General features: G+C 57.4%; 2 protein-coding genes and 1 long non-coding RNA gene across 3 annotated transcripts in view; all 3 read left to right on the top strand.

Annotated features, from left to right (window-relative positions):
* Positions 1 to 2849: 2849 nt before the first annotated feature.
* On the top strand, positions 2850 to 17641 carry LOC119110275 (uncharacterized). Its single transcript, XR_005095463.1, has 3 exons — positions 2850 to 3027; positions 5413 to 5471; positions 17391 to 17641. It is a non-coding gene; the product is annotated as an uncharacterized LOC119110275 (long non-coding RNA).
* Positions 17642 to 18263: 622 nt separating this feature from the next.
* Positions 18264 to 18996, top strand: LOC119110026 (vitelline membrane protein Vm26Ab-like). The gene is made up of 3 exons (XM_037233773.1): positions 18264 to 18385; positions 18592 to 18833; positions 18974 to 18996. Exons 1-3 carry the CDS (start codon positions 18264 to 18266, stop codon positions 18994 to 18996), a joined length of 387 nt encoding a protein of 128 aa, XP_037089668.1.
* Positions 18942 to 20477, top strand: part of LOC119110025 (uncharacterized) — an 8944-nt gene continuing 7408 nt past the window's right edge. The window contains 1 exon segment of the mRNA XM_037233772.1: positions 18942 to 20137. Within this exon segment, the coding sequence (XP_037089667.1) occupies positions 18998 to 20137 (1140 nt within the window). The 5' untranslated portion in view covers positions 18942 to 18997.

Below are 20477 nucleotides of genomic sequence, written 5' to 3'. Positions count from 1 at the left end.
ACATTCACACTACAAGTCATGCTCACCGAGCCTTTTTCGATCAATCTGTGAAAAACACGCATCGCAGGCAGGCAGACGAATGCTGGCCAGAGCTCGGTCATGACGTTTTTGTGATGCAAAGACCAAATCGCACCGAACGCTGTTATGTATGCGGGCACGTCAAAACTCATAACCACATGCTTAAAATGACGCATGAGGTGAAAACGCTGGCGTTAATTCCATTACCGTGCTGTCATTGCCCAACTTGTGAACACGAACGCTGCTGCGTCAGTTTTAGAGTTCAGTTGCGTCTTTTGGCGCTTGCTCATGCGTAGTAATGTTGGACGTGTCCCGCGTGGATGGAGCACGCGTCCAACTCCGTGCGTTTGGACCGAACACGCTTCCTTATTTCGCCACGTTATTTTGCCCGCTTTAGCCACCTGGTTTTAAACGTAGGCTTAAATCAAACGTGTTCTCAGAGTTACAGAAACCCAACGGCATTGCCTCGACGAGTCCGTAAGACGGCACCTGGCCGGAACGGCTGGTGACTGGTGTAATATCACCAACCTGCGGGATGTCGGACAGTTCGGCCGCGCTGTGGTACTGAACACCCCCGAAAGAAACGCGCCCAGCTCTCCATATTCAGATTCTGTACTGACTGAGATGAAACTATGCAATTTACTTCCAACGATCCCGTGTACACATATGCTCACGATATCAGGCCCCCGAACATGAGTTGAAAGTTCCCGAACAGCGAAGAAGGCATGTCGGGAAATTTTGTGGATCTTCACAGCCCGGGCATTTGAATGAAATAGGTCGCATACTTTAAAAAAAATTACAGTCGTAGTACAGATTGACAACTATGAGTGACTTCACAGCTGTGACGACTGTGACGTAGCAAATTTAGGGAAAAAGAAAGTCGTGCCCTTATTTTAGTTTTATCGCATGACCTTGCTAAAACATTAGGGACAACTAGATCACTCGTTTTCATAGTTTGAAGTGTCTTCTTTTCGTTTTAAAGGCACTTCTTTTTTGTAACTAGCCAAAAGCCCCACTCAGTGAAATTTATAGTCGGTCATTACATAAGTGCGTCATTTGTACCTCATCTGAGCTATACATAGAACTAAGCAAGTGATAGCTTCTTCCTCCGTGCAAGTAAATACTTGGTTGAGATTTGAAAAAAATAGAATTAACTTGTTTTGGCGCTTTTCCTCAAGTTGCATGTTATACACAAATATGCCGGATTATGTTAAGCGTGCCTGAATCAATTCCACTGGTAACGTGCACGTCATTCATATGCCTGCCTAGTGCCATAGGCGACTGCCGTGCTTACACCCTTGACCTTCTCCGAACGCACAATTGGTAACGCCCTTGCCTCGAAGCATGATTTCCGGTCAGGAGATTGTTTCCTTCTAGTTTCAGCCATTGCGTAGTAACGCTTCTCTCCTTGTGGCACCAAGCCGGTTATTGGTGTGCGTTGATCGAGTGATTCGCCCAGATTAGTGTGGCCCACTGTGCCGCTTATAAAAAGCTGGTCAATTCAATATGATGATGGCTGGTGGAGGTAGCAGCTTACACCTCTGCATTGTCCATGCTTGTGTGAGATGCATAATAAGTCTGGTACGGAGCTGTTTGCAAATGAATCAGCTGCATATTTAAAAACGGCCTAATCTCAGTCGAAAAATATCTAGGGCCACGCCCTGTTCAAGACTATTCCCAGTAAGAGCAGAGCTCCGTCTTGCGCAATGCCTCTAACATGCATTATACACTGACCGTCCCAGTGAGAGAGGCAAGGGGACGGCCAACACACTGGCTTCCATTTAACACGAGGGCTCTTTCTGGCCTGCAGGCGTCCAAAGCTGGTCAGCCTGCCCCCTAACGCATATCTCTCTCTCTCTCTCTCCCTCTCTCTCTCTCTCTCTCTCTCTCTCCTCTCTCTCTCTCCTCTCTCTCTCTCTCTCTCTCTCTCTCTCTCTCTCTCTCTCTCTCTCTCTCTCTCTCTCTCTCTCTCTCTCTCTCTCTCTCTCTCTCTCTCTCTCTCTCTCTCCCTCTCTCTCTCTCCTCTCTCTCTCTCTCTCTCTCTCTCCTCTCTCTCTCTCCCTCTCTCTCTCCTCTCCCTCTCTCTCTCCCTCTCCTCTCTCTCCCTCTCTCTCTCTCTCTCTCTCTCTCCCTCTCTCTCTCATCCCTCTCTCTCCCTCTCTCTCTCTCCCTCTCTCTCTCTCTCTCTCTCTCTCTCTCTCTCTCTCTCTCTCTCTCTCTCTCTCTCTCTCTCTCTCTCTCTCTCTCTCTCTCTCTCTCTCTTATCTCCCTTACTCCGTGACACGCTGGCGTCGCCCTCGTACTAAGCCTTTGCTTGATATCCCCAGCAGGACGAATTGCTATGCGAACAGGAATTACTCCTGGCGCACTGATGCCTCCAACAGAGCACAGGGCTGCGCTTGGCACACTGGCTAGCTGGACAGTCTGTTTTCTGACACACCCACGTCCCAGTAACGCCTGCACAATCTCCCACTATCCTTCCCACTCACTGCTGTCCTCAAGAATAGTAGATGACTCCCTCTGACTCTCCGGCAGGTAGAACCTTCCCGGGTGCTCTTCCCGACGCCCTGACATCCCGAGCAGGACGGAGTGCCCCCCTGACCCACTGCCGCCTCCAGCCGCACAGGCGCGTCACCCGTTGACACCTTGCCGCCCCCCCCCCCCCCCCCCCCCCAGCAAGCCGACCCTTGCGACCTTCTCACCACCCGGGCGGCCGGCGCCGCCTCCGCTCGCCGCGGCTTCCGGCGCGCCGCCGCGGCCGAACCGGGCCGGCCGGCGGCGCCGAAAGCTTGCGGTCGGCGCGGCGTCGATCTGGGTCTCTGGAGTGAGGCGGCCAGCCGGCTCCGGCGCTCGGTCAGTCGCGATCGGAGGCCGACGCCTCCACAGCTCCGGCGGTGCGCTCCTCGGCGACCGGGCCTCGCGTGCTGGTGACGCGGTGCGAGTCGACTCCGGACGCCGGCGAAGAGACGCCGTCAGCGGCGGGACGAGCGGGACTAGACTGCGATACAGGTACCTGCGAGCGCGGGCTTGTTGCTTGCTCGGGCAGCACGCAGACACATGCAGGTTGGAGGGTGGGCGGTTCGTCGTGGAGCTGTTTGCGGAGTTTCCGGTACATTTGCTGGTCGTTTCTGTTCTGAGTATCCTATGCGAATGCTGATATCTTTTTAGATTCAGCGGCGGGGATGCTACTTGAAAAAGCAGGCAACTGGGTTTCGGGTGCAACTTCTCTGGGGTCATCTACCGCGGTGGTAGCCTTTGTAGGAAATCATGAAAACAGCTCACCCTGTCCAGAAGTGGCCGAGGTCCAACTCCGGCGTCACCAGTGCCGGCTGCGTCCTATCCCGACGTCTTGGCGATGAGTGAACATGCGTGACGTGCACTCGGTGTCCGAGCAATACCTGAGTAGTGATTGGCAAGTAATTTCAAGCTTCTCGCTGCGCGCGGTGTGGTATTGCCTGAATAAGCATTAGCTGTGAGTATGCGACTCTGAAATCTCACCTTAACTTACAGGATAAGATTTTTCAACACGTTTAACTTTCAGATTGTTTGCTGCATGTTGATAAGCATCTTCTCATATTTTACAACACTGCACACAGTTTTGGCAACATGTTTTGTTTTCGTTGGTGAGAACCTCAGCATTCATGGCAAGTTAGCTTTCAAGTTCGGGTAGAGCATCATTGATGTAGATTTGAACTTGGAGGCATAGATCGGCCTCCCCGCACTTAAAGACAAGACCACATACGCTAATATCATCAACGATGCAACGTCTTAGGTACTTCGTGCGTGTCTGGTGTTTAGTTCCTTGCCCTCCACACCAACTAAGCCCGCCGTATTTGGGACAGGGCTATCATGAGTGTAGACCCGATGGTTTGGATACAGAGCACTCTACAAAGAACCGACGCATAGTGCTTTTCAGTGTCTTTTTTCGCCTCCAATGGTTTTCATAGGCGAAAAATATTTGTGCACGTAATACAGGTCAAGAATGGATAGAGAAACGTATCTCATAATTGTTATGTAAACAAGCTGCATTCTGTAATGTAGACAGCTGACGCAAACGCGCTCTGGAAAGGCGTGACGTTAGGCGAACAATGCCCTATTAGTGTCACCATCAGGAAAACAATGACATCAGCCAAGTGCCAGTGATTCTGAGCATGCACCTGACAGCCTTGACACAACTCAGTGTTCTTGTGAACGCTGCTCACCCAGACCATTCAATGCAAACTGTTCACTTAGAATGCGAAACGTTAGAAGACAGCTGTCGGTATGCATTCCACCGGTCGGCGAATCGTGACCGCGTTCGCTGTTCTATCGCATTACATGCCGGCAAACATGCCTGTCGGACGCCAGTTTCAGTAAGCGGTGTGGCGGAGAACGGCTATGGCCCACACCCGTCCATCACAGGCAGCATACATGAGGGACATCAGAGACATCGGCTGTTGAGGCATGGAGCTTAGATTTCGCGGCTCCGTTGTGGCGAGGCGTACTGCGATCTCGCTCTCTGTGTGGCCTCCTGACCTCCCCGCGAGCCCCGAGCGCGGCGGGTCACGTGCGGAGCGTTCACCTCATTGACGTAGCGGTAACACCGCGGAACGCAGGCCCAGTTCAACCTGGCGCCGCAGCTGACAACGGCCGGAAGCCAGGAGGTTGGTGGAAGGGGTGCGCGGGGCCAGAGGTCTAGCTTTGGCCTACTCAGTGCCGGTTGTGGGCACTGCGGTCCCAGCATGAGCCAGAGTTGCCTGGGTGCGACCGGACTCGGTTACTGCAGTCGTTTTTAGGCATGAGGATTCATCAGATGTGAAGCCTTCCAACCTCATTATGAGTTCAGAGTCTTCAAGCTATCTGTATACTGGCGTTTAGGAGGCAGCAACCGTGCAGGTATTAGTTCATCCCAGTGACAGGTCTGCAAATATCGGGGTCGTTGATTTTCACTAATTTATGATCGGCTTTAAAGCAAGTGCATTAATTATAGCTTCGATGCAGCATTAATTGCAAATAACACTCTTATAGAGCATTCGGTAATATCAAAGCCAGGCTGTACATGCTGGGAACTGCAATGCAGCGGATGTAAGCAGCACAGGGGTGTGGTTGCCTCCATGCCATTGGCGATGGAGAGAAGGAAGGGGAATTGCCCCAAAATCCCCTTTCCCACGGAGCTTTGCGACCAGCCCATCAATTTAAATTGCGAATCGGTTTCATGCTGCAGAAAATTCAGCTATGAGAGCTGTTGACGCTGACTTAGTCCGAGTTGTCCGGGAGGCGTGTCTGAGATACACACAGGTGCGCCATTGAAATCACTCGCACCCCATGGTCTTCAAAAGTTGGACTCAAGGAGGCCTCTAATGCATGCATGTATGCATTGAGCACCACAAGTAACATGCCATCGTCTGCTTTCAGAACCGTGAAAGTTCACCATGCTTCTGCGAAGACCACTTCTCGCCGCCCTGCTGGTAGCGGTAAGTGTTCATGCCAGACATAACATGTAATCAATACAGAACATGCACATTGCAGTTGACAACCCAGAATTGTTATCTTTTGATTATGTACTGCATTGGTAATAAAAATATAGGTACAAGACAGCCCAGAAAAGTTTGGAATAAGGCCAGTTTAGTTCAAGCCTCGTTGTTGGGAGCACCTCTTACGCTATTAGGCGCAGCAACACATTCGTTCTGTCTAGTACAGACTGGTGAAATGGCCGGGAACATGATCACCGTCACATGACCGTCACGTGACCGATGACGCCAGTGTAACAGTTTAGTCTCTGTTCTCTCTCTCTCTCTCTCTCTCTCTCTCTCTCTCTCTCTCTCTCTCTCTCTCTCTCTCTCTCTCTCTCTCTCTCTCTCTCTCTCTCTCTCTCTCTCTCTCCTCTCTCTCTCTCCTCTCTCTCTCTCTCTCTCTCTCTCTCTCTCTCTCTCTCTCTCTCTCTCTCTCTCTCTCTCTCTCTCTCTCTCTCTCTCCCTCTCTCTCTCTCTCTCTCTCTCTCTCTCTCTCTCTCTCTCTCTCTCTCTCTCTCTCCGTTGTCCTCTTTCGTTCTCGCCTGTCCCCCTCCGTTCGCCCGTGTTACCCTCTATCCTTCTGCTCTCCATCTGTCCTTTTGCTCTCCTTCTGTTCCCTTCTGTTCTCCCTCTATTCTTCTTCCGTTCTCGCTTACGCTCCCCGGCACCGATGTCTGAAGCCGCCACAGTCCGAGTGACAGACGAGGCGTAATTCACGGGCCGGCCCGTCCACCGTATCCGGCGCGTTGTCGTTCCGTTTTTCGGCGTCCCAGTTTTCGACATCCCGCCGCGTCACGCCGTGGACGCCACCAGGTCCCAGCAGCGATCTGCGAATCACCACGCGGCTGTGACTGTCGATTTGTTTTGTTTGGGAAGCGGGTATCGGAACACGTCGACTGCCCAGCCTGCAGTAGTGGTTCCCGGGGCAATAGCAAAGTCTCCAGACCGGACACCGTGCACCTGTCGCAACTCCTACTTGCGCAACTCATGTGCTTACCTCCACGAACGAAAACAGCATCCGTTTGGTCACATTCAGCCGGCAAATATTGTTGCTGAGCAATTATCTGGCCAGCTAGGCAGGTCTGCGGTGAGCACCGGACCAAAGGCTGGTCCGAGGGACCGGCCGCCACGTGCAATGGCTCGGCGCTAGGCGCCCCTCTCGCCCGATACCTTCGCGTGAGCCCCTTCTCAGCTTGCCAGGTGGCCACCAGCTTTCTCGTGGTTTTTTGCACCTCTCCATCGCCCCAGTCTGAAGTGGCGCTCGGAAGCACAAATCATGCTTTCGATTCCAAAACACAGAAAGTGGCTGCCACTTGGTGGATAAATGGACCCGCGACGCTATCTGGCCGAACTGAACGCGTATATCATTCGCTTTGGTAAACAACGAGGCCATTACGGCTTGTTTTGAAACTACGCGGATGCAGGAGAGGAGATTCATGAATCCCAGCCAAACAGGAGACACAGAAGCGCCGAGGGTTTGGAAACACGCCAGCCAGCCACCCGAGGATCTTTGCGCGTCTAGTCCTTCCATACGGTGCTTGGGCATATTTCACGACCAATTTCCGCGCAGTACTTAACCATACCACGCAGTCCGTAGTGTCACATACAACTCAACACCGCCGAAAATGGCTCGGCCACCGGAGGTATTCGCTTTACTGGCGGTCGTGATGGACTCCAGCGTTTGGCAGAGGACTCTTCCCTGCCGATCACATGCCTGACACCGGACTCCTACCACTCGGTGAGCAAATGATTGGCGGCGGACTCCTCCCCGATTGGTCCCCGTATGACTGGTAGTGGACTCCTCCTGCTCAGCTGACACGCAACTCGGATCGGACTCCGCCCTGCCCGGTCAAACGGTGACGGGCGTTGGATTCCGCCCCGCCGGCGGACAGCGGACTCCTCCCTGTCCGACCACAGCGTGGTCAGCGCCGCCCGGCGGCGTGGCCGGCGGCGGGCGCGCGAAGCGGTCATCGCGCGAGCACCGCGACGCGGCCTCCGCCGCCAACGGTTCCGCCAGTCCCCATTACGGCTGCACGGCCGCCCTAACTGTCGCGCGCGTAATAGAATCACGCGCGCCGCCCTGGACGCGGCACCGCTAGCCGCTGCGAATCCTCTCCGGCGGTTCCCCGCGGTCCCGTATTGTTCGGATCGGTTTCCGGGGAAGTGGGTCAGCGCGGCGCGTCGGCGCGCGCAAGCTGCCGTCGGCGCCGGCGGCGGCCGCGCCGCCGAGCCGCCGCGAGCCGGCGCCTGGCGCGAGCTCGGCCGGGCGCCGGGGACGGCTGCGACAGTCGGCACAGCTCCGCCGCTGAGACCGGGTGCGGGAGTCCCGTCACGGTGGTTAACTCGCGCCCGGGTGGGGAGAGTGCTATGATGAGGTGGTATGGAGAGCGATGGCGCTGCTCATGAACGAGTTATGGGCTCATTTCTCTGGGTAACATTCCACGTCGTGAATCAGCTGTTTCTGTTCTCGAGCGTCACATGTCAAATGCTCTGTGAGAAAGACAATGCATCTTTGGCCGCGCGACATACATCCGCGAACCGCCCGAACAGCGAGATCTCAAAACAGGTGTCGACGGCAGCGGTGCAAGACAGTTGTCACCAATAGTGCAAATCGGCTCGTTGTGCGTGACGAGGTATGGTGAATGGTGCCATTTTAGGCGGCGCCACACGCCACACGGGCGGGGGCGTTAAAGCTAGCGACAAATTGGCTTGCATGTCACACGCCTCGCCCGGCATGGTGCGCGACTGCTGACACACTGACCAGATTGCTGGGCGCCGGAAACCTCATGCACAGAGGTAGCAGCGGCGCCTGGCACGGAGCGCATAGCTACGGGGCGTAGACCATGACGTGATGTCAAGCGTTTTGGTGTCAGTGTTCTGAATCCGTGCGACATTTCGTGATGTTAGAATGCGGTTGTCAAGACGCTCCATTTTTTCTAAGACGGCCCCTGAAGCTGGCGCCACCCGCCCGCCATCGCTGACAGGCCTGGACTGGCTACACAAGGCTAGTCACTGCTGCCACCAGTGGGATATATGCCAACTCCGTGTCTAGGCCGCAGACGCGATCCGTGATCTATGATCTGAGTGGCAGCCAGCCAATGAAGGTTCGGTTTCTAGTTCCGTTTTAGTTTTTCGTGTGTGTGGCAGCCATCCGGGTTAGCCTTCGGTTTTGGTATGACCGACCCAGCCATGCTGATTACGCTTCCTCGCTTTCAAAGCTCAGCTGTGTAGTGGGTCAACGCAAGCCTTTAATGCAATATGTGGCGTGTTATGGTGATCACTATTGCCTGTCGGCTGTAACGCATCGCTGATGGACGCCTGGCGGAGTGCCTTCGGACATCCATCACTTTAATGATAGGCGCGTTTTTGCTACCACCGCAAACGAGCTTGACCACAGGCACAGGACCAGCTAACCAACATAACCCGCAGCCCCGCCCCTCTGCCAGGAGACAATGCACCGCAGCGGCCAATACCCAGCCAGCATTTCGTTTCCGTGTCTGATGACAAGGTACCGTGCCCGAATGGCTTCATAAAGCCGACACGGCCGAGCGCGTTGCCGCACGCGCTGCCGGCAACCGGCCGGGGCCTGGCGAGTCGTGGGCAGCCATCCCTCCTCTCGTTTGTATCTCTCGGCGGCGGGAAGAGAGCCGAATGGTGTCACGCAGAATGTGGGCCAGCCGGGCCGGCGGCGCGCCTTCCCAGGACCGACGCCGGTTCCGAACGGGACGCAGGCGCCGTGATGTACGAGATGTTTGGCCACGTTTTGTGGGGTCAGGGACGCCGCGGCCATTCGCGTCATCTCGCGGCCTCAGAGGCCGCGGTGGGGAGGGGGGAGGGGAGGTCGGCGGGACGTGGCGCGGCGGCATCACGCCTTCTCCGCGACTGGTGAGTGTCCATTGGGCAGCCCGCTTCGTGTCAAGCATCGGTAAAGGTCCCGAATGACCGTCGCTATTCATGCGCTTTCTCAGCATTTTAGCACGATATCCTGCATCCCGCGCGCGCCAAATTTCGGGAATTTGTGTAGCCGAACACTAGCACAGACCGGAGGGGGGGGGGCTTCAGGGGTGGCAATTTCAATATGGTATCCAATCTAAATCACCGTGTTCGATGACTTTACTGATATTTCCTTCTGAAATTCCAAATCCACATTGACTCGACCCGGCTCAGCAAAATGTGTTCAGGAATAATCCATATAAGTGCATGACAACAGTAGGATGTGCACAACATTACTACCAATTCCACATGTTACCGTCTTGAACGACATCGATATGGAGACGGGAAGACGAAGAGAAAGCGAGACATTGCCAGACGTGAGGTAATGTGAGGATCAGGTGTCAACGATGTCAAATGATCCGGTGTTCGGCTAAATCTTACTCCAGCACTATATTAGCACCAAATCCTTCTTTGCTTCTCCAACGTCTCGAGCCAACCGAATTGTTGTGTCCTCCACTTCTTCGTCGTCTACAGCTAAGTTGTAGCCTACTGCCTCACATTTTCTGGCAACCCTCTGGAAAACTTGCGAGATGCCCAGTCATGCAAACCCTGCGCACCCTCACGGCTGGAGGCACCGGCCGGCTGCTAAACGAAGCCAAACCTGATCCCCGAAGCCTGTGATCTACGCCGATCAAACGGGGCCAATCACCCAGACGCCAGGCGGCGGCTGTGGCTGGTGCTCCGGTCCCCAGGGCGGCGCGCTATGGGCAGCCCCTATCCATTCGTTATCGCTCCGATCGCGACCGGCCGTGTAATCTTCGATGCCCGGTGCGCGATCGACATGCGCGCAGCCCGTGCGCCCGGGACGCGTATTCCCGACCAGCGGACGCGGCTAACGCAGCGCAATCACGCCAATCAGGAGAGCGCTGATGGATTGGAGGCCCTCGGAGATGACCCGATGCGAACATGTGCAGTTATCCCGAACGTCTAGGGCGGGGCTTTAGTCGACAAGGTGAAGCAGGACGAGCTAGGAGAATGCTTAGCTGTCGCTGATGTATGCGACACTGAAGTGTGTACGAAATGGCTCATGCAGACTTCATGTCTACTTTCTTTGTATTAGAAATTAAGCGCTACGAGTGACTCTAAAGGTTTTTTTCCGCGGTGGCCAAATGACGACGGATAGTAAAGTTTCCAACGACCATCGTATTAGGAACTGCACTGGACCGGGAACACAGAAACCTAGCGGAGACTGCACGTGGAACAAGAAGATATCTTGAGCTGTGAACGAGTGGGGGACGTCTAGCACCGTTGATAACGCTGCATACGGTGCGCAGCAAGCGAGCTGCATGGCGTACATAATCTACGATCACCTTTGTCAAATGGACAGATTAACCCCTGCCATGTTCTTTAGAATAATGCAACGGTACTACAATATCCTTTGATGAAAGCTTTTGACTGCGCTTGGCGTTTAAACGTACCAGGCCGGCAGGTTGAACAAGCACTCTTTTCACTATGTAAAACCTTTCCGAGCCAAAAATTTGCCTTTTTAAATGTTCCGGCATGGAACTGACAAGAGGCAGGAGGTCTCTCGTCGCATTCACAGTCCGCCAAAATGCTACGATGCCTGTTGGCGCTGTCCACTGAACACTGTTCAGTGGTCAGTGCAGCCGACCGGCGGCCAGCGCGGCACCTTCACCACCAGGACGCAGGCTGTGCAGCGGCGGCGGCGGCGGCGGTCGGTCAGTCGTGCGCCCTTCCGCCCGGCCGGCGTGTCGGCCGGGTCACCGGGTCACGGCGCCGGGTCGCCGGCGGCCGGTGGGTCAGCGCCGACGGTCACCTGGCCCAGTGCCACCCGACCACACACCTGCCGTCTGGGCCACCCTCATTACTCGGGCGGGGCCGGCGGCGGCGGCGGCGGCGGTGGCGGCGGCAGTAGGAGCGGGCACCGTTTGGACCAGTTTGCGCCGCAAAGGCCGCCGGTCCCGCACTCCACATCCGCCAGCGGGGGAAGAGTTGCAAAATCTGAGAGCCGAAAATTTGGAAATCTGACAAATTGTGAAATTGCGGAAAATGCTAAAAATACTTATCCGAAATCGCCCTCTTCCATACAACAGCCCTAGAGGTTGCAAATCTGATGTCAGCATTTCAGAGGGATGGAGGCTACAGGTAGCTGGCAGTAATGGGATGTGTGTGATCATAGACCAATGAAGCTTAGGTCAAGCAAAGCAAAACACGCCAATGTTAACGAACTGTTGCGTTGCTCGAGTTATTGCTCAAAACAGTCCTTCGTTGCTCGATCCGGGATGCAGCACAATTGATCATTACCAATAAAGTACACGAAATTTTCAGAAAAAACACAGATGATTTGTATACCTGACCTCAGGTCAGCATTGATTATTGAATTCACATGTACTCACACCACTTCCACGAGTCATTTTGGTATGGTCTTGTTACATTAAAAGGAAAAAGCTTCCAGAATTTTGGGCCGATTGACGTCTATTTTTACAAAGCATTAGCCCTCATGCGAACAAGGTAGCCATCAGGCAAGTATTACTGTCGTTATGGGAACGCTCACAACGGAGAATGGAGCCGCCTGTTCAGGTCGCATGTCAATGCATGCATTTGATGCTGTGTGCAGTTTAACAAATATGATCACTTAAAGTGCCTTCATGAATTAATCACCCGACTTCCCACCTACTGCCCATTTTTCTGAGACATGCAGTCGGCGATATTCATGTGTCACATGGACGGATACGGACCGCATGGATATAAGCCGCCAGAGAACGGCGCTGCGTACAGTGTATGAGTGTATGCAAGGAGGGGGGGGGGGGGGGGCAGAGAGAGCAAATACCACATTGTCACGAAGTCGAAATTAGCGTGCGACTTGCCTGCATGCTCACCCACTGTGCAGATGCGTGCACAGGGATTGTTTTTGGGGCCATGAACCTCCAGACTGCAGCTCTCATCTGTCTCGCACTGGAGGAATCACGCTTGCATGGGTGAGTTAGTGCACAAGTTTCGCTTGGGCTAGCACCAGGTTCTGAAACTGCCACAAAGGTGCGTGTGGCCAGCGGCACAACTTCAGCACACCTGTGCAAATTCGGGAGCCCCGCACGACTTCCGCCCTGGCCCGCGCACCGCCTGCCTTTCGCGAATCCCTCCGGCTCGCCGACTTTCTGAGTCGGCGACAGTTACCTGTGTAGAGACGTGCCTGGCCGGCGGCCGGCGGGGTCAGGCGGGGTGGCGCCGGGGCGGCGGCGGGTCACGCCCGGCCGACCTCGCCGGTGTCGGAGTCGCCGCCGTCAGCCCCGACTGGGCCCCACTCGGCCGTGACACAGCCGCCTTCGCGCCCGAATAGCGATCGTGTGAGCGCGGCCCGCGCGTTGCTGGCCCGGGTATGACGCGGCCCGCTCTCGAGAAGGCAGTTATTGTGTTGCTGGGCCGGGCTAGGCTTTGGCGCAGCGTTCCATTGCATTATCCTGAATAAACATGCCTTCTTTATAGGAGAAAAGAGGGATGTAGCCCGCACCAAGCCTACACAGGAACATTCAGCGATACTGGGGCCGAAGGGATGGTATCCGTTGTACACTGCTCTGATACACTTACAGTCATGCTGATTCGTAAAGTTATGGTGTAAGGCTTGATGGCTTCTATACGTAATTTACCTGATTTTCAGGCGCATACGTGGTCGAGCCATGGTTACAAAACTGTGCATTCCTCTCCCTTGTGCCATATCCGCTTCAAAGACTACTTAAGCAAAACCCTAGTTCAAGATTACCTGAAATTTGATTGGAAAACCTACATGGCTTATAGCGAATGCAGAGACAAATGACCATTTCAGGCCGATCGTCCTCCAGTCAAAGTATGCGTCAGCAGGATCTTTCATCGATGTCTGCACTGGCTCACTCTGCAGCGTGTGTGTGTCAGTATCGGCTCAAACGCGCCTAAGGTCTCGCGTTAGATTCAGACTTCACGCAGCCTTTGTTAATGTCATAGCCTCGGCGGTTCGCCGGCTCATCCTCTGTTTGGAGCGCGGCTGGGCAGATGCCATTTATCGAACTTCCGACGACGTCCCGCTCCCATAGCGGCGATTGAAAGCGCGGGTGGGTCAGCCGGGTCGCCGGTAATGCACCCACTCCGGTACAGTTATAATGGCATAATACCTTCGTTTCGCCTTTTACAAACCACGACGCCCACTGAAGATGGCGAACTGGCACGTAGGAGTATTAGCGCCCCCGAAAAAGGAGGGAGGGCGCTCACGCTGTGGGCCACCTGGGCTGCGCGGCTACACTCCAGGCCCTCTTCGCAGTTGATGAAATTGTGGAACTGAACGTGAAGCGAGCATGAGCGCTGAAAATAAAGAGCCAGTAAAAGCTACACGCAAAATATGGCGCTTTTCTGATGAACAAGCTAGGCTGTGTACACTTGAATTCACTTTTTTGTCCATGATTTGAGTAAATGATCGAGAACGGCTTTTTTATTTCTAGTATTGCACCGTGAAGTATCCAGACATTTAGTACATAATTCGATCAGCTTACTAAAAAGTGGGAGTGGTCCTTAAAGTAATCTGTGCACAATCTCCTGCGATCCGCATTCTAGAAAAGCTGTTCATGTGGTTGCCATTTCACACCAACGTTGCACATTTGATTTTCAGACATCGTCGCACGATCCCCGCAGGCTATTCGAAGAACGACATCAAGGTTTTAGCTTTTAGTCGGCACATAGATGGAGGTCTATGCTAACTGTTAATTTGGAATTGACTGATCAGCTAACATACAGCGGACATATGTATGTGGCCATGGCACAATTGTTTGTTCATCCACTTGCAAAAAAAAATTCTTAAATGATAATCGACTAGTTATTTACTCTCACGTTGTCAAATAGTTTCTTGAGCTTTAGTTAACAGTGGAATAAACGGCACGGCTTTTAAAATAGTGTGCCATGGCGAATGCGTGTATTTTTCTGTCAGAACAATTCAATGAAGGGCAAGACTAACATGCAAGGTTAGGCCGATCGGTAGTTACCTCTCATAGATGCAGTGCAGAGCGATTACTAGATATGGTCTGGTTACCAGCTATCAGCAACCCTGAATGACCAGATAAGTAGCTGTGCCGCATCGCAACGACTATATATACAACGGGATGAAACCACAAGGCCGCTAAGCAACACCTTGGACCACCCAAGTTGCGTCTTAAAGAACCAACGTTGCTGGTTTGTATGACATACCACACTGTTTGAAGGCCAGCACCTGAGCCCGTGGCCGCCATCAGACACAGTCCCCCCGTCTCCTGCTCCCCTGGCCGGCCTCGTTCCCTGACGAGTGGGGTCAGCTCCAGCGCTGGGGCTGCGCGCGCGCCGGATCGCGGCCAGTTCTCGGGCCTCGTAAATGTCACGCTCGTATTGGATCCGAACAACGGGCCCACTCACTCGATTCGAGCTCGATCCAGCGGCTGCTTCTCGGCGGGAGCCGTCGGCAGTCGTCGCCGCCGAGTTGGCCTAAGCAACAGAGGAAAGGGCGGAGGGGTGGTATGGGAAGCGCTGTTCAACAACACTCTCGCCTTGAAATTACGATGAAATTTACTACAGTATAGAAACGGGAACCCTGGATATGGCTTAAAGTTTGAGGGGATTGGAGCAGTCTACGAATGTTGTCAAAAGTTATTTTTCCAGCTAAGAGCAGCTCCCAGGTAACCTAGATGAGCTGCATCTAGCAATGCCGTAACGCTCCAACTTCGACTTCAGGTCCTGCACTGACGTTTTGCAGACTAAGTCGCGGCTGCACTTTTCCAAGCAGCAACGCCACCGATTTACGGCCCTTGCAGGCGGCAGCTACCTTACTCCACGTCCGTAGCCCAAGTAGCAACCATCCACATTCATCGTCCCATGACCGGACAGCAGCTACATCATGCCACGTGCCGTATCCAGACAACAGCTACACCGTGTCCGGGCAGCAGCTACACCATGCCACGTGCCGTGTCCAGACAATAGCTACATCGTGTCCGGACAGCAGCTACACCATGCCACGTGCCGTGTCCAGACAACAGCTACACCGTGTCCGGACAGCAGCTACACCATGCCACGTGCCGTGTCCAGACAACAGCTACACCGTGTCCGGACGGCAGACCATGCCCAGACATCAGGATGTGCCCAGACGGCAGATCGCACCGGAGCAGTGCCGGTCCTCCTCGTCCGTGTCCGGCCGTGTTTAATTATGTATTCGGAGTGGGTAGGCCGTCCGGCAAACTGGGTCAGACGGCCGGCCGGAGATCGGAGCTGAGCCACCTCCGATCGCTCGAACTCGGCGCCGGCCTGCCGTCCTGACCGAGATGCCGCTGACCAGGGAAGAGCCGACTTTACAGCCGGTCCTGGCCGAGATGTCAGCGCGCTATCCCACCGGTCCCGGCCGAAATGTGGCCGCGCCACCACGCCGGTCCTGGCCGAGATCGTGCTGCGTCGGGAAGTTCAGACTATCAGTCATGGCCGAGATGTTGTGTCATGGCCAAGATGTCGTGAGACGCGTCTGGACCACTGAGTGATGTAGTCTGGCTCTTTTTTTATCTCTGGACCACTGAGTGATGTCTGGCTCTGACGCGAGCACCAGAATATCCCGACATTTCTGGTGTACCCGTCGAAACAAAAGCACGTCGAAGGGTTTCCCGCTGTGGTTGGGGGCGCGCTGCTGATCAAAGCGGAACACGAATGAGTTGCCGCCAGGTGGAGTTCTTTGCTTTTCCGACGGCGAACTTTCGCTGGATCACCCCATTCGCGGGCGCGGGGCACCTTGTAAGGCGTGTCGAGAAATCCCGTTGGCCGCACCGGGACGCGTCGCAATTGGCACCACGGGACGTCGAGGCGAGCCAAGGCACCGCAGTTCACAATGACGCCTCATACGGAACCAGCCGCGACACTCGGGCCAGTTAAGCGCCCAGCAACGTCGTCATCGTGGGGCTCCATCCGACCACCTTGGGCCGGCAGTGACAGCTATCCAGACCCGCGGCGACGCGACCAGTCCAAGACCGCGCCTCCTCGGCCGCCAGCATTTACCGTTCTGTCTCAGCCCAGATACGGGCCGGCATTTTGAGGAATTTTTCTCATCGGAAAGGCGGCTAACGTCCGTCGGTCGGTCGGCTGGCCACATGCGGTCCGCACGGCCTCCGGCAGGGCCGCGCCGGTGCCGCCGGCGGCGGCGATCCGAACGCGGCCGCTAAATTGGTCGCGGAGACGCTGCAGGCGGCGCAGGCGGCGGCACGGTTCCACGGCCGCGATCCAGCCAGCCCTTCGGGCCGGCCCCGTGGCGGCTCACGGGGAAACTCGGGTACGCACGGCAGCGCGTGGTCGTGCCGGCTGCTCTGGGGCCTCGCGTCCGTTATGCTCCAATAATATCTCTACTTTTGGAGCTGGAAATTGCTGTTGCGATGTTGGTCGCTGCTGTTGCTGTAATGGCAGAAGTGAATGCATGTGAAAGGCCTAAACAAGTTGAGGTTTCTTTATGCCTTGCAAGTGCTCACTAGTTCACCTGCGATTTGCAGCAGACGTCATGTTTTCGTCCAGCCATGCTGTCCTGGCTTCATCGGCGATCGCTGCATTTCTCTCGCATCAGCGCTCGGTCATCAGTCGATGCATCCAGTCCTTGCTCCGATAGACGACCACAGTGTCTCTTCCAGTGCCGAGGGTCACGCATCGCCGTCGGACGGACACACGCTGAGTCTCCCGTCCCCGCGTCTCCCAGCGCTCCCCAGCGTTCCCACCGCTTCCATAGCGTCCCACACCACTCCTCCAGCGCCTCCCATCGCTCCCCCAGCGTCTCCTACCGTTCACCTAGCATCTCCCACCGCTTCCCTAGCGGCCCATCGCTCCCATAGTGTCTCTCACCGCTCCCCCAGCGTCTCCCACCACCCATGTAGCGTCTCCCACCGCTCCCCGTCTGACACCTACCTCGCGTTGCAGCTGGCGGTGGCGCGGACGAGGAGGCGACCCAGGTGGCGCAAGATGTGACCTCGGAGGAGCAGGCGGTGGTGCAGGGCGTGCTGGAGGAGGCGTCACAGCCGCAGCCGGCCGAGGCACGCTCGGATGACGGCCTCGACCAGCTGGCGCTCGAGTCACAGCTGGACGAGCGCGACTCTGGAGGCGGCCACGGTCACGGCGCCGGTCACGGAGGCGGTCACGGCAGCAGCGTCAGCGGCCACGGCGGCGGCGGCGGCGGCTACGGCGGCGGCGGCGGCGGCGGCAGCCACGGCGGTGGCGGCGGCGGCTACGGCGGCGGCGGTGGCGGTGCGCCGTCGGGCGACTACGGTCCGCCGCGACCGCCCAAGGGCGGCCCACGGGTGCCGGGGCCCATCCCGGTGCCGTACGCCGTACCTGTCCGGCCAGGCACCGTCGTGCTCCCGCAGGCGCCCAGCGGCGCCTACGGCGGCGGCGGCGGAGGAAGCTCGGCCGGACACGCAGGTGGCCACGGAGGTGGAATTGGAGGCGGGCACGGAGGCGGGCACGGAGGTGGAGGCCACGGCAGGCCCAGACCCATCTACAAGCCCCGTCCTCGGCCCCGACCTCGCCCTCGTCCTCACAAGCCTAAGCTCGTCTACGGCCCGGCGACTGATCATGACTTTGCGCGCCGGCCGAAGCCGAGTGGAGGTTACAGAGCTCCCTCCGGTGGCCACGCGTCAGCGTCGATCCACGGTGGAGGTGGACACGGAGGAAGCGTCGGACATGGCGCTGGCGGCGGACATGGTGCTGGCGGTGGACATGGCGCTGGCGGCGGACACAGCGGCGGCGGCGAATACAGCATCGGAGGCGGAGGGCACGGCACCGGCGCCGGTGGACATGGCGGAGGCGGAGGGTACAGTGGTGGAGCCGGTGGGCACGGCGGCGGAGGCGGCGGACATGGCAGCAGCGGACATGGAGACGGCGGACACGGCAGCAGCGGACACGGTGGTGGCGGACACGTAAGCAACGCACACGGTGGTGGCGGACACGGAGATTCTCACTCCACTGGCTCTCAGCACTCGGGCGCGTACGTGGCTCCGCCACCGCAGGGGTCCTATTCCAGTGGAGGTCACGACGTCGCTCACGGAGGTCACGATACCGGTCACGGCGACCACGGCGCAGGTCACGGAACCCACACTGAGGACCACGGTGCCGTGTCAGACAGCTACTCCGCGCCGAGCGAGCCACAGAGCTACGATGCGCCGGCCGCGCCGCAACAGAGCTACGACGCGCCGCAGCCGCAGCAGAGCTACGACGCGCCGCAGGCGCAGGCGTACGAGGCTCCGGCGAAGCCCGAGCAGGCGTACGAGCCGGCGCCGGCACACCAGGTGGCCGAGCAGTACGGCGCGCCCGAAGCGCAGGCGCAGGTGAGCTACCAGGCGCCGGCCGCGCCCGGCGACGACTACGGCGCGCCGAAGGACGCGCACGCGGCGCCGGTCGAGCCGGCGGCGCAGTACCAGGGACCGGCCCCGGCGGCGGAGCAGGGGTACGGCGCACCGGCGGCGGCAGAGCAGGGGTATGGCGCGCCGGCGGCGGCGCAGCCGGAGGTGTGGCCCGCGCCGGCGGCTGATATGCCGCGCATCGTGTCGCTGGACGTGCAGTGCGACAAGTCGCTTATGCGCGTGTCAGTCAAGTTCGACAAGCCCTTCTCCGGCATCATCTTCAGCAAAGGGCACTACAGTAACTACAACTGCGTGCACCTGCAGCCGGGCTCGACCAGCGCCGACGCGCAGTTCGACATTAGCATCAACGCGTGTGGCACGACCGGCAACACGGAGAACGGCCAGTACGGCTACGGCTCCGACTCGGGCTCCGGCACCTACTTCGAGAACACCATCATCATCCAGTACGATCCACAGGTGCAGGAGGTGTGGGACCAGGCGCGCAAGCTGCGCTGCACGTGGCACAACCAGTACGAGAAGGCCGTCACCTTCCGACCGTTCCCCGTGGACATGCTGGACGTGGTGCGCGCCGACTTCGCCGGCGATAACGTCGGCTGCTGGATGCAGATCCAGGTGGGCAAGGGTCCCTGGGCGGCCGAGGTGTCCGGCCTGGTCAAGATCGGCCAGACCATGACCATGGTGCTGGCCATCAAGGACGACGACAACAAGTTCGACATGCTGGTCCGCAACTGCATGGCGCACGACGGCAAGCGCGCGCCCATCCAGCTGGTGGACCAGGCCGGCTGCATCACGCGCCCCAAGCTCATGTCCAAGTTCACCAAGATCAAGAACTTCGGCGCGTCGGCGTCCGTGCTCTCCTACGCACACTTCCAGGCGTTCAAGTTCCCCGACTCGATGGAGGTGCACTTCCAGTGCACGATCCAGATCTGCCGGTACCAGTGCTCGGAGCAGTGCGGCTCGGCCATCGAGCCGCGCCCGGCCGGCGGCTACGACGCGCCGCCGGCGCAGGGCTACGAGGGACCGCACGACGAGCGACGAGTGCGACGTTCCGCCGAGGCGCGCGACGTCGGCATCGACCGCGTCATCCAGGTGGTCTCCACGCGCGACCTGGCCTTCGCGCTGGAGACGCCCGCCGGCAACGACACGGAGACGGTGGTGTTCCCCGTCGAGAGCGACGACCATCGGATCTGTATGTCGACGCCTGGCTTCGCGGCCACGCTCATCGTGCTGCTGGCCATCCTGGTCATCTCCTCGCTGCTCTCGGCCTTCCTGTGCCTGCGGTACCGCGCCTTCGGCGGCGACCGGTCGGTCCTCTCCGCCTTCGAGAACCCCATCTTCCTGCACAAGAAGAGCGGCCACTTCTGAGCAGCGGCGGCCGCTGCAGCTCGCGTCGCCAGCGAGTCGAATCGGCGCATGCGCGGCGATCGCGAGGCTACCACTGCTCCCGGCCCGTCGCGGACGTGTCGCTGCGGCGATGCCCCGCTCGGCGGAAGCCTCGCAGAGGCTTCGCTCGTCGCCCAGCTCGCTCAGGATCGCTCGTCGCCGACCAGGCGCCGACGCCTGGGCGCGCCGCTGCGACGTCAGGACGTCACGGGGGCGAGAGTCCGCCGAGCTGGTTATCCTGCGGGGTCGGGAACACGAGGGCGCG

The sequence above is a fragment of the Pollicipes pollicipes genome, unplaced genomic scaffold, assembly GCF_011947565.3.
Source record: "Pollicipes pollicipes isolate AB1234 unplaced genomic scaffold, Ppol_2.1 Scaffold_7231;HRSCAF=8579_pilon_pilon_pilon, whole genome shotgun sequence".
NCBI lineage: Eukaryota > Metazoa > Arthropoda > Thecostraca > Pollicipedomorpha > Pollicipedidae > Pollicipes > Pollicipes pollicipes.
The sequence above is the reverse complement of the archived record's forward strand: the minus strand, read 5'-3'. Positions and strand labels throughout refer to the sequence as shown.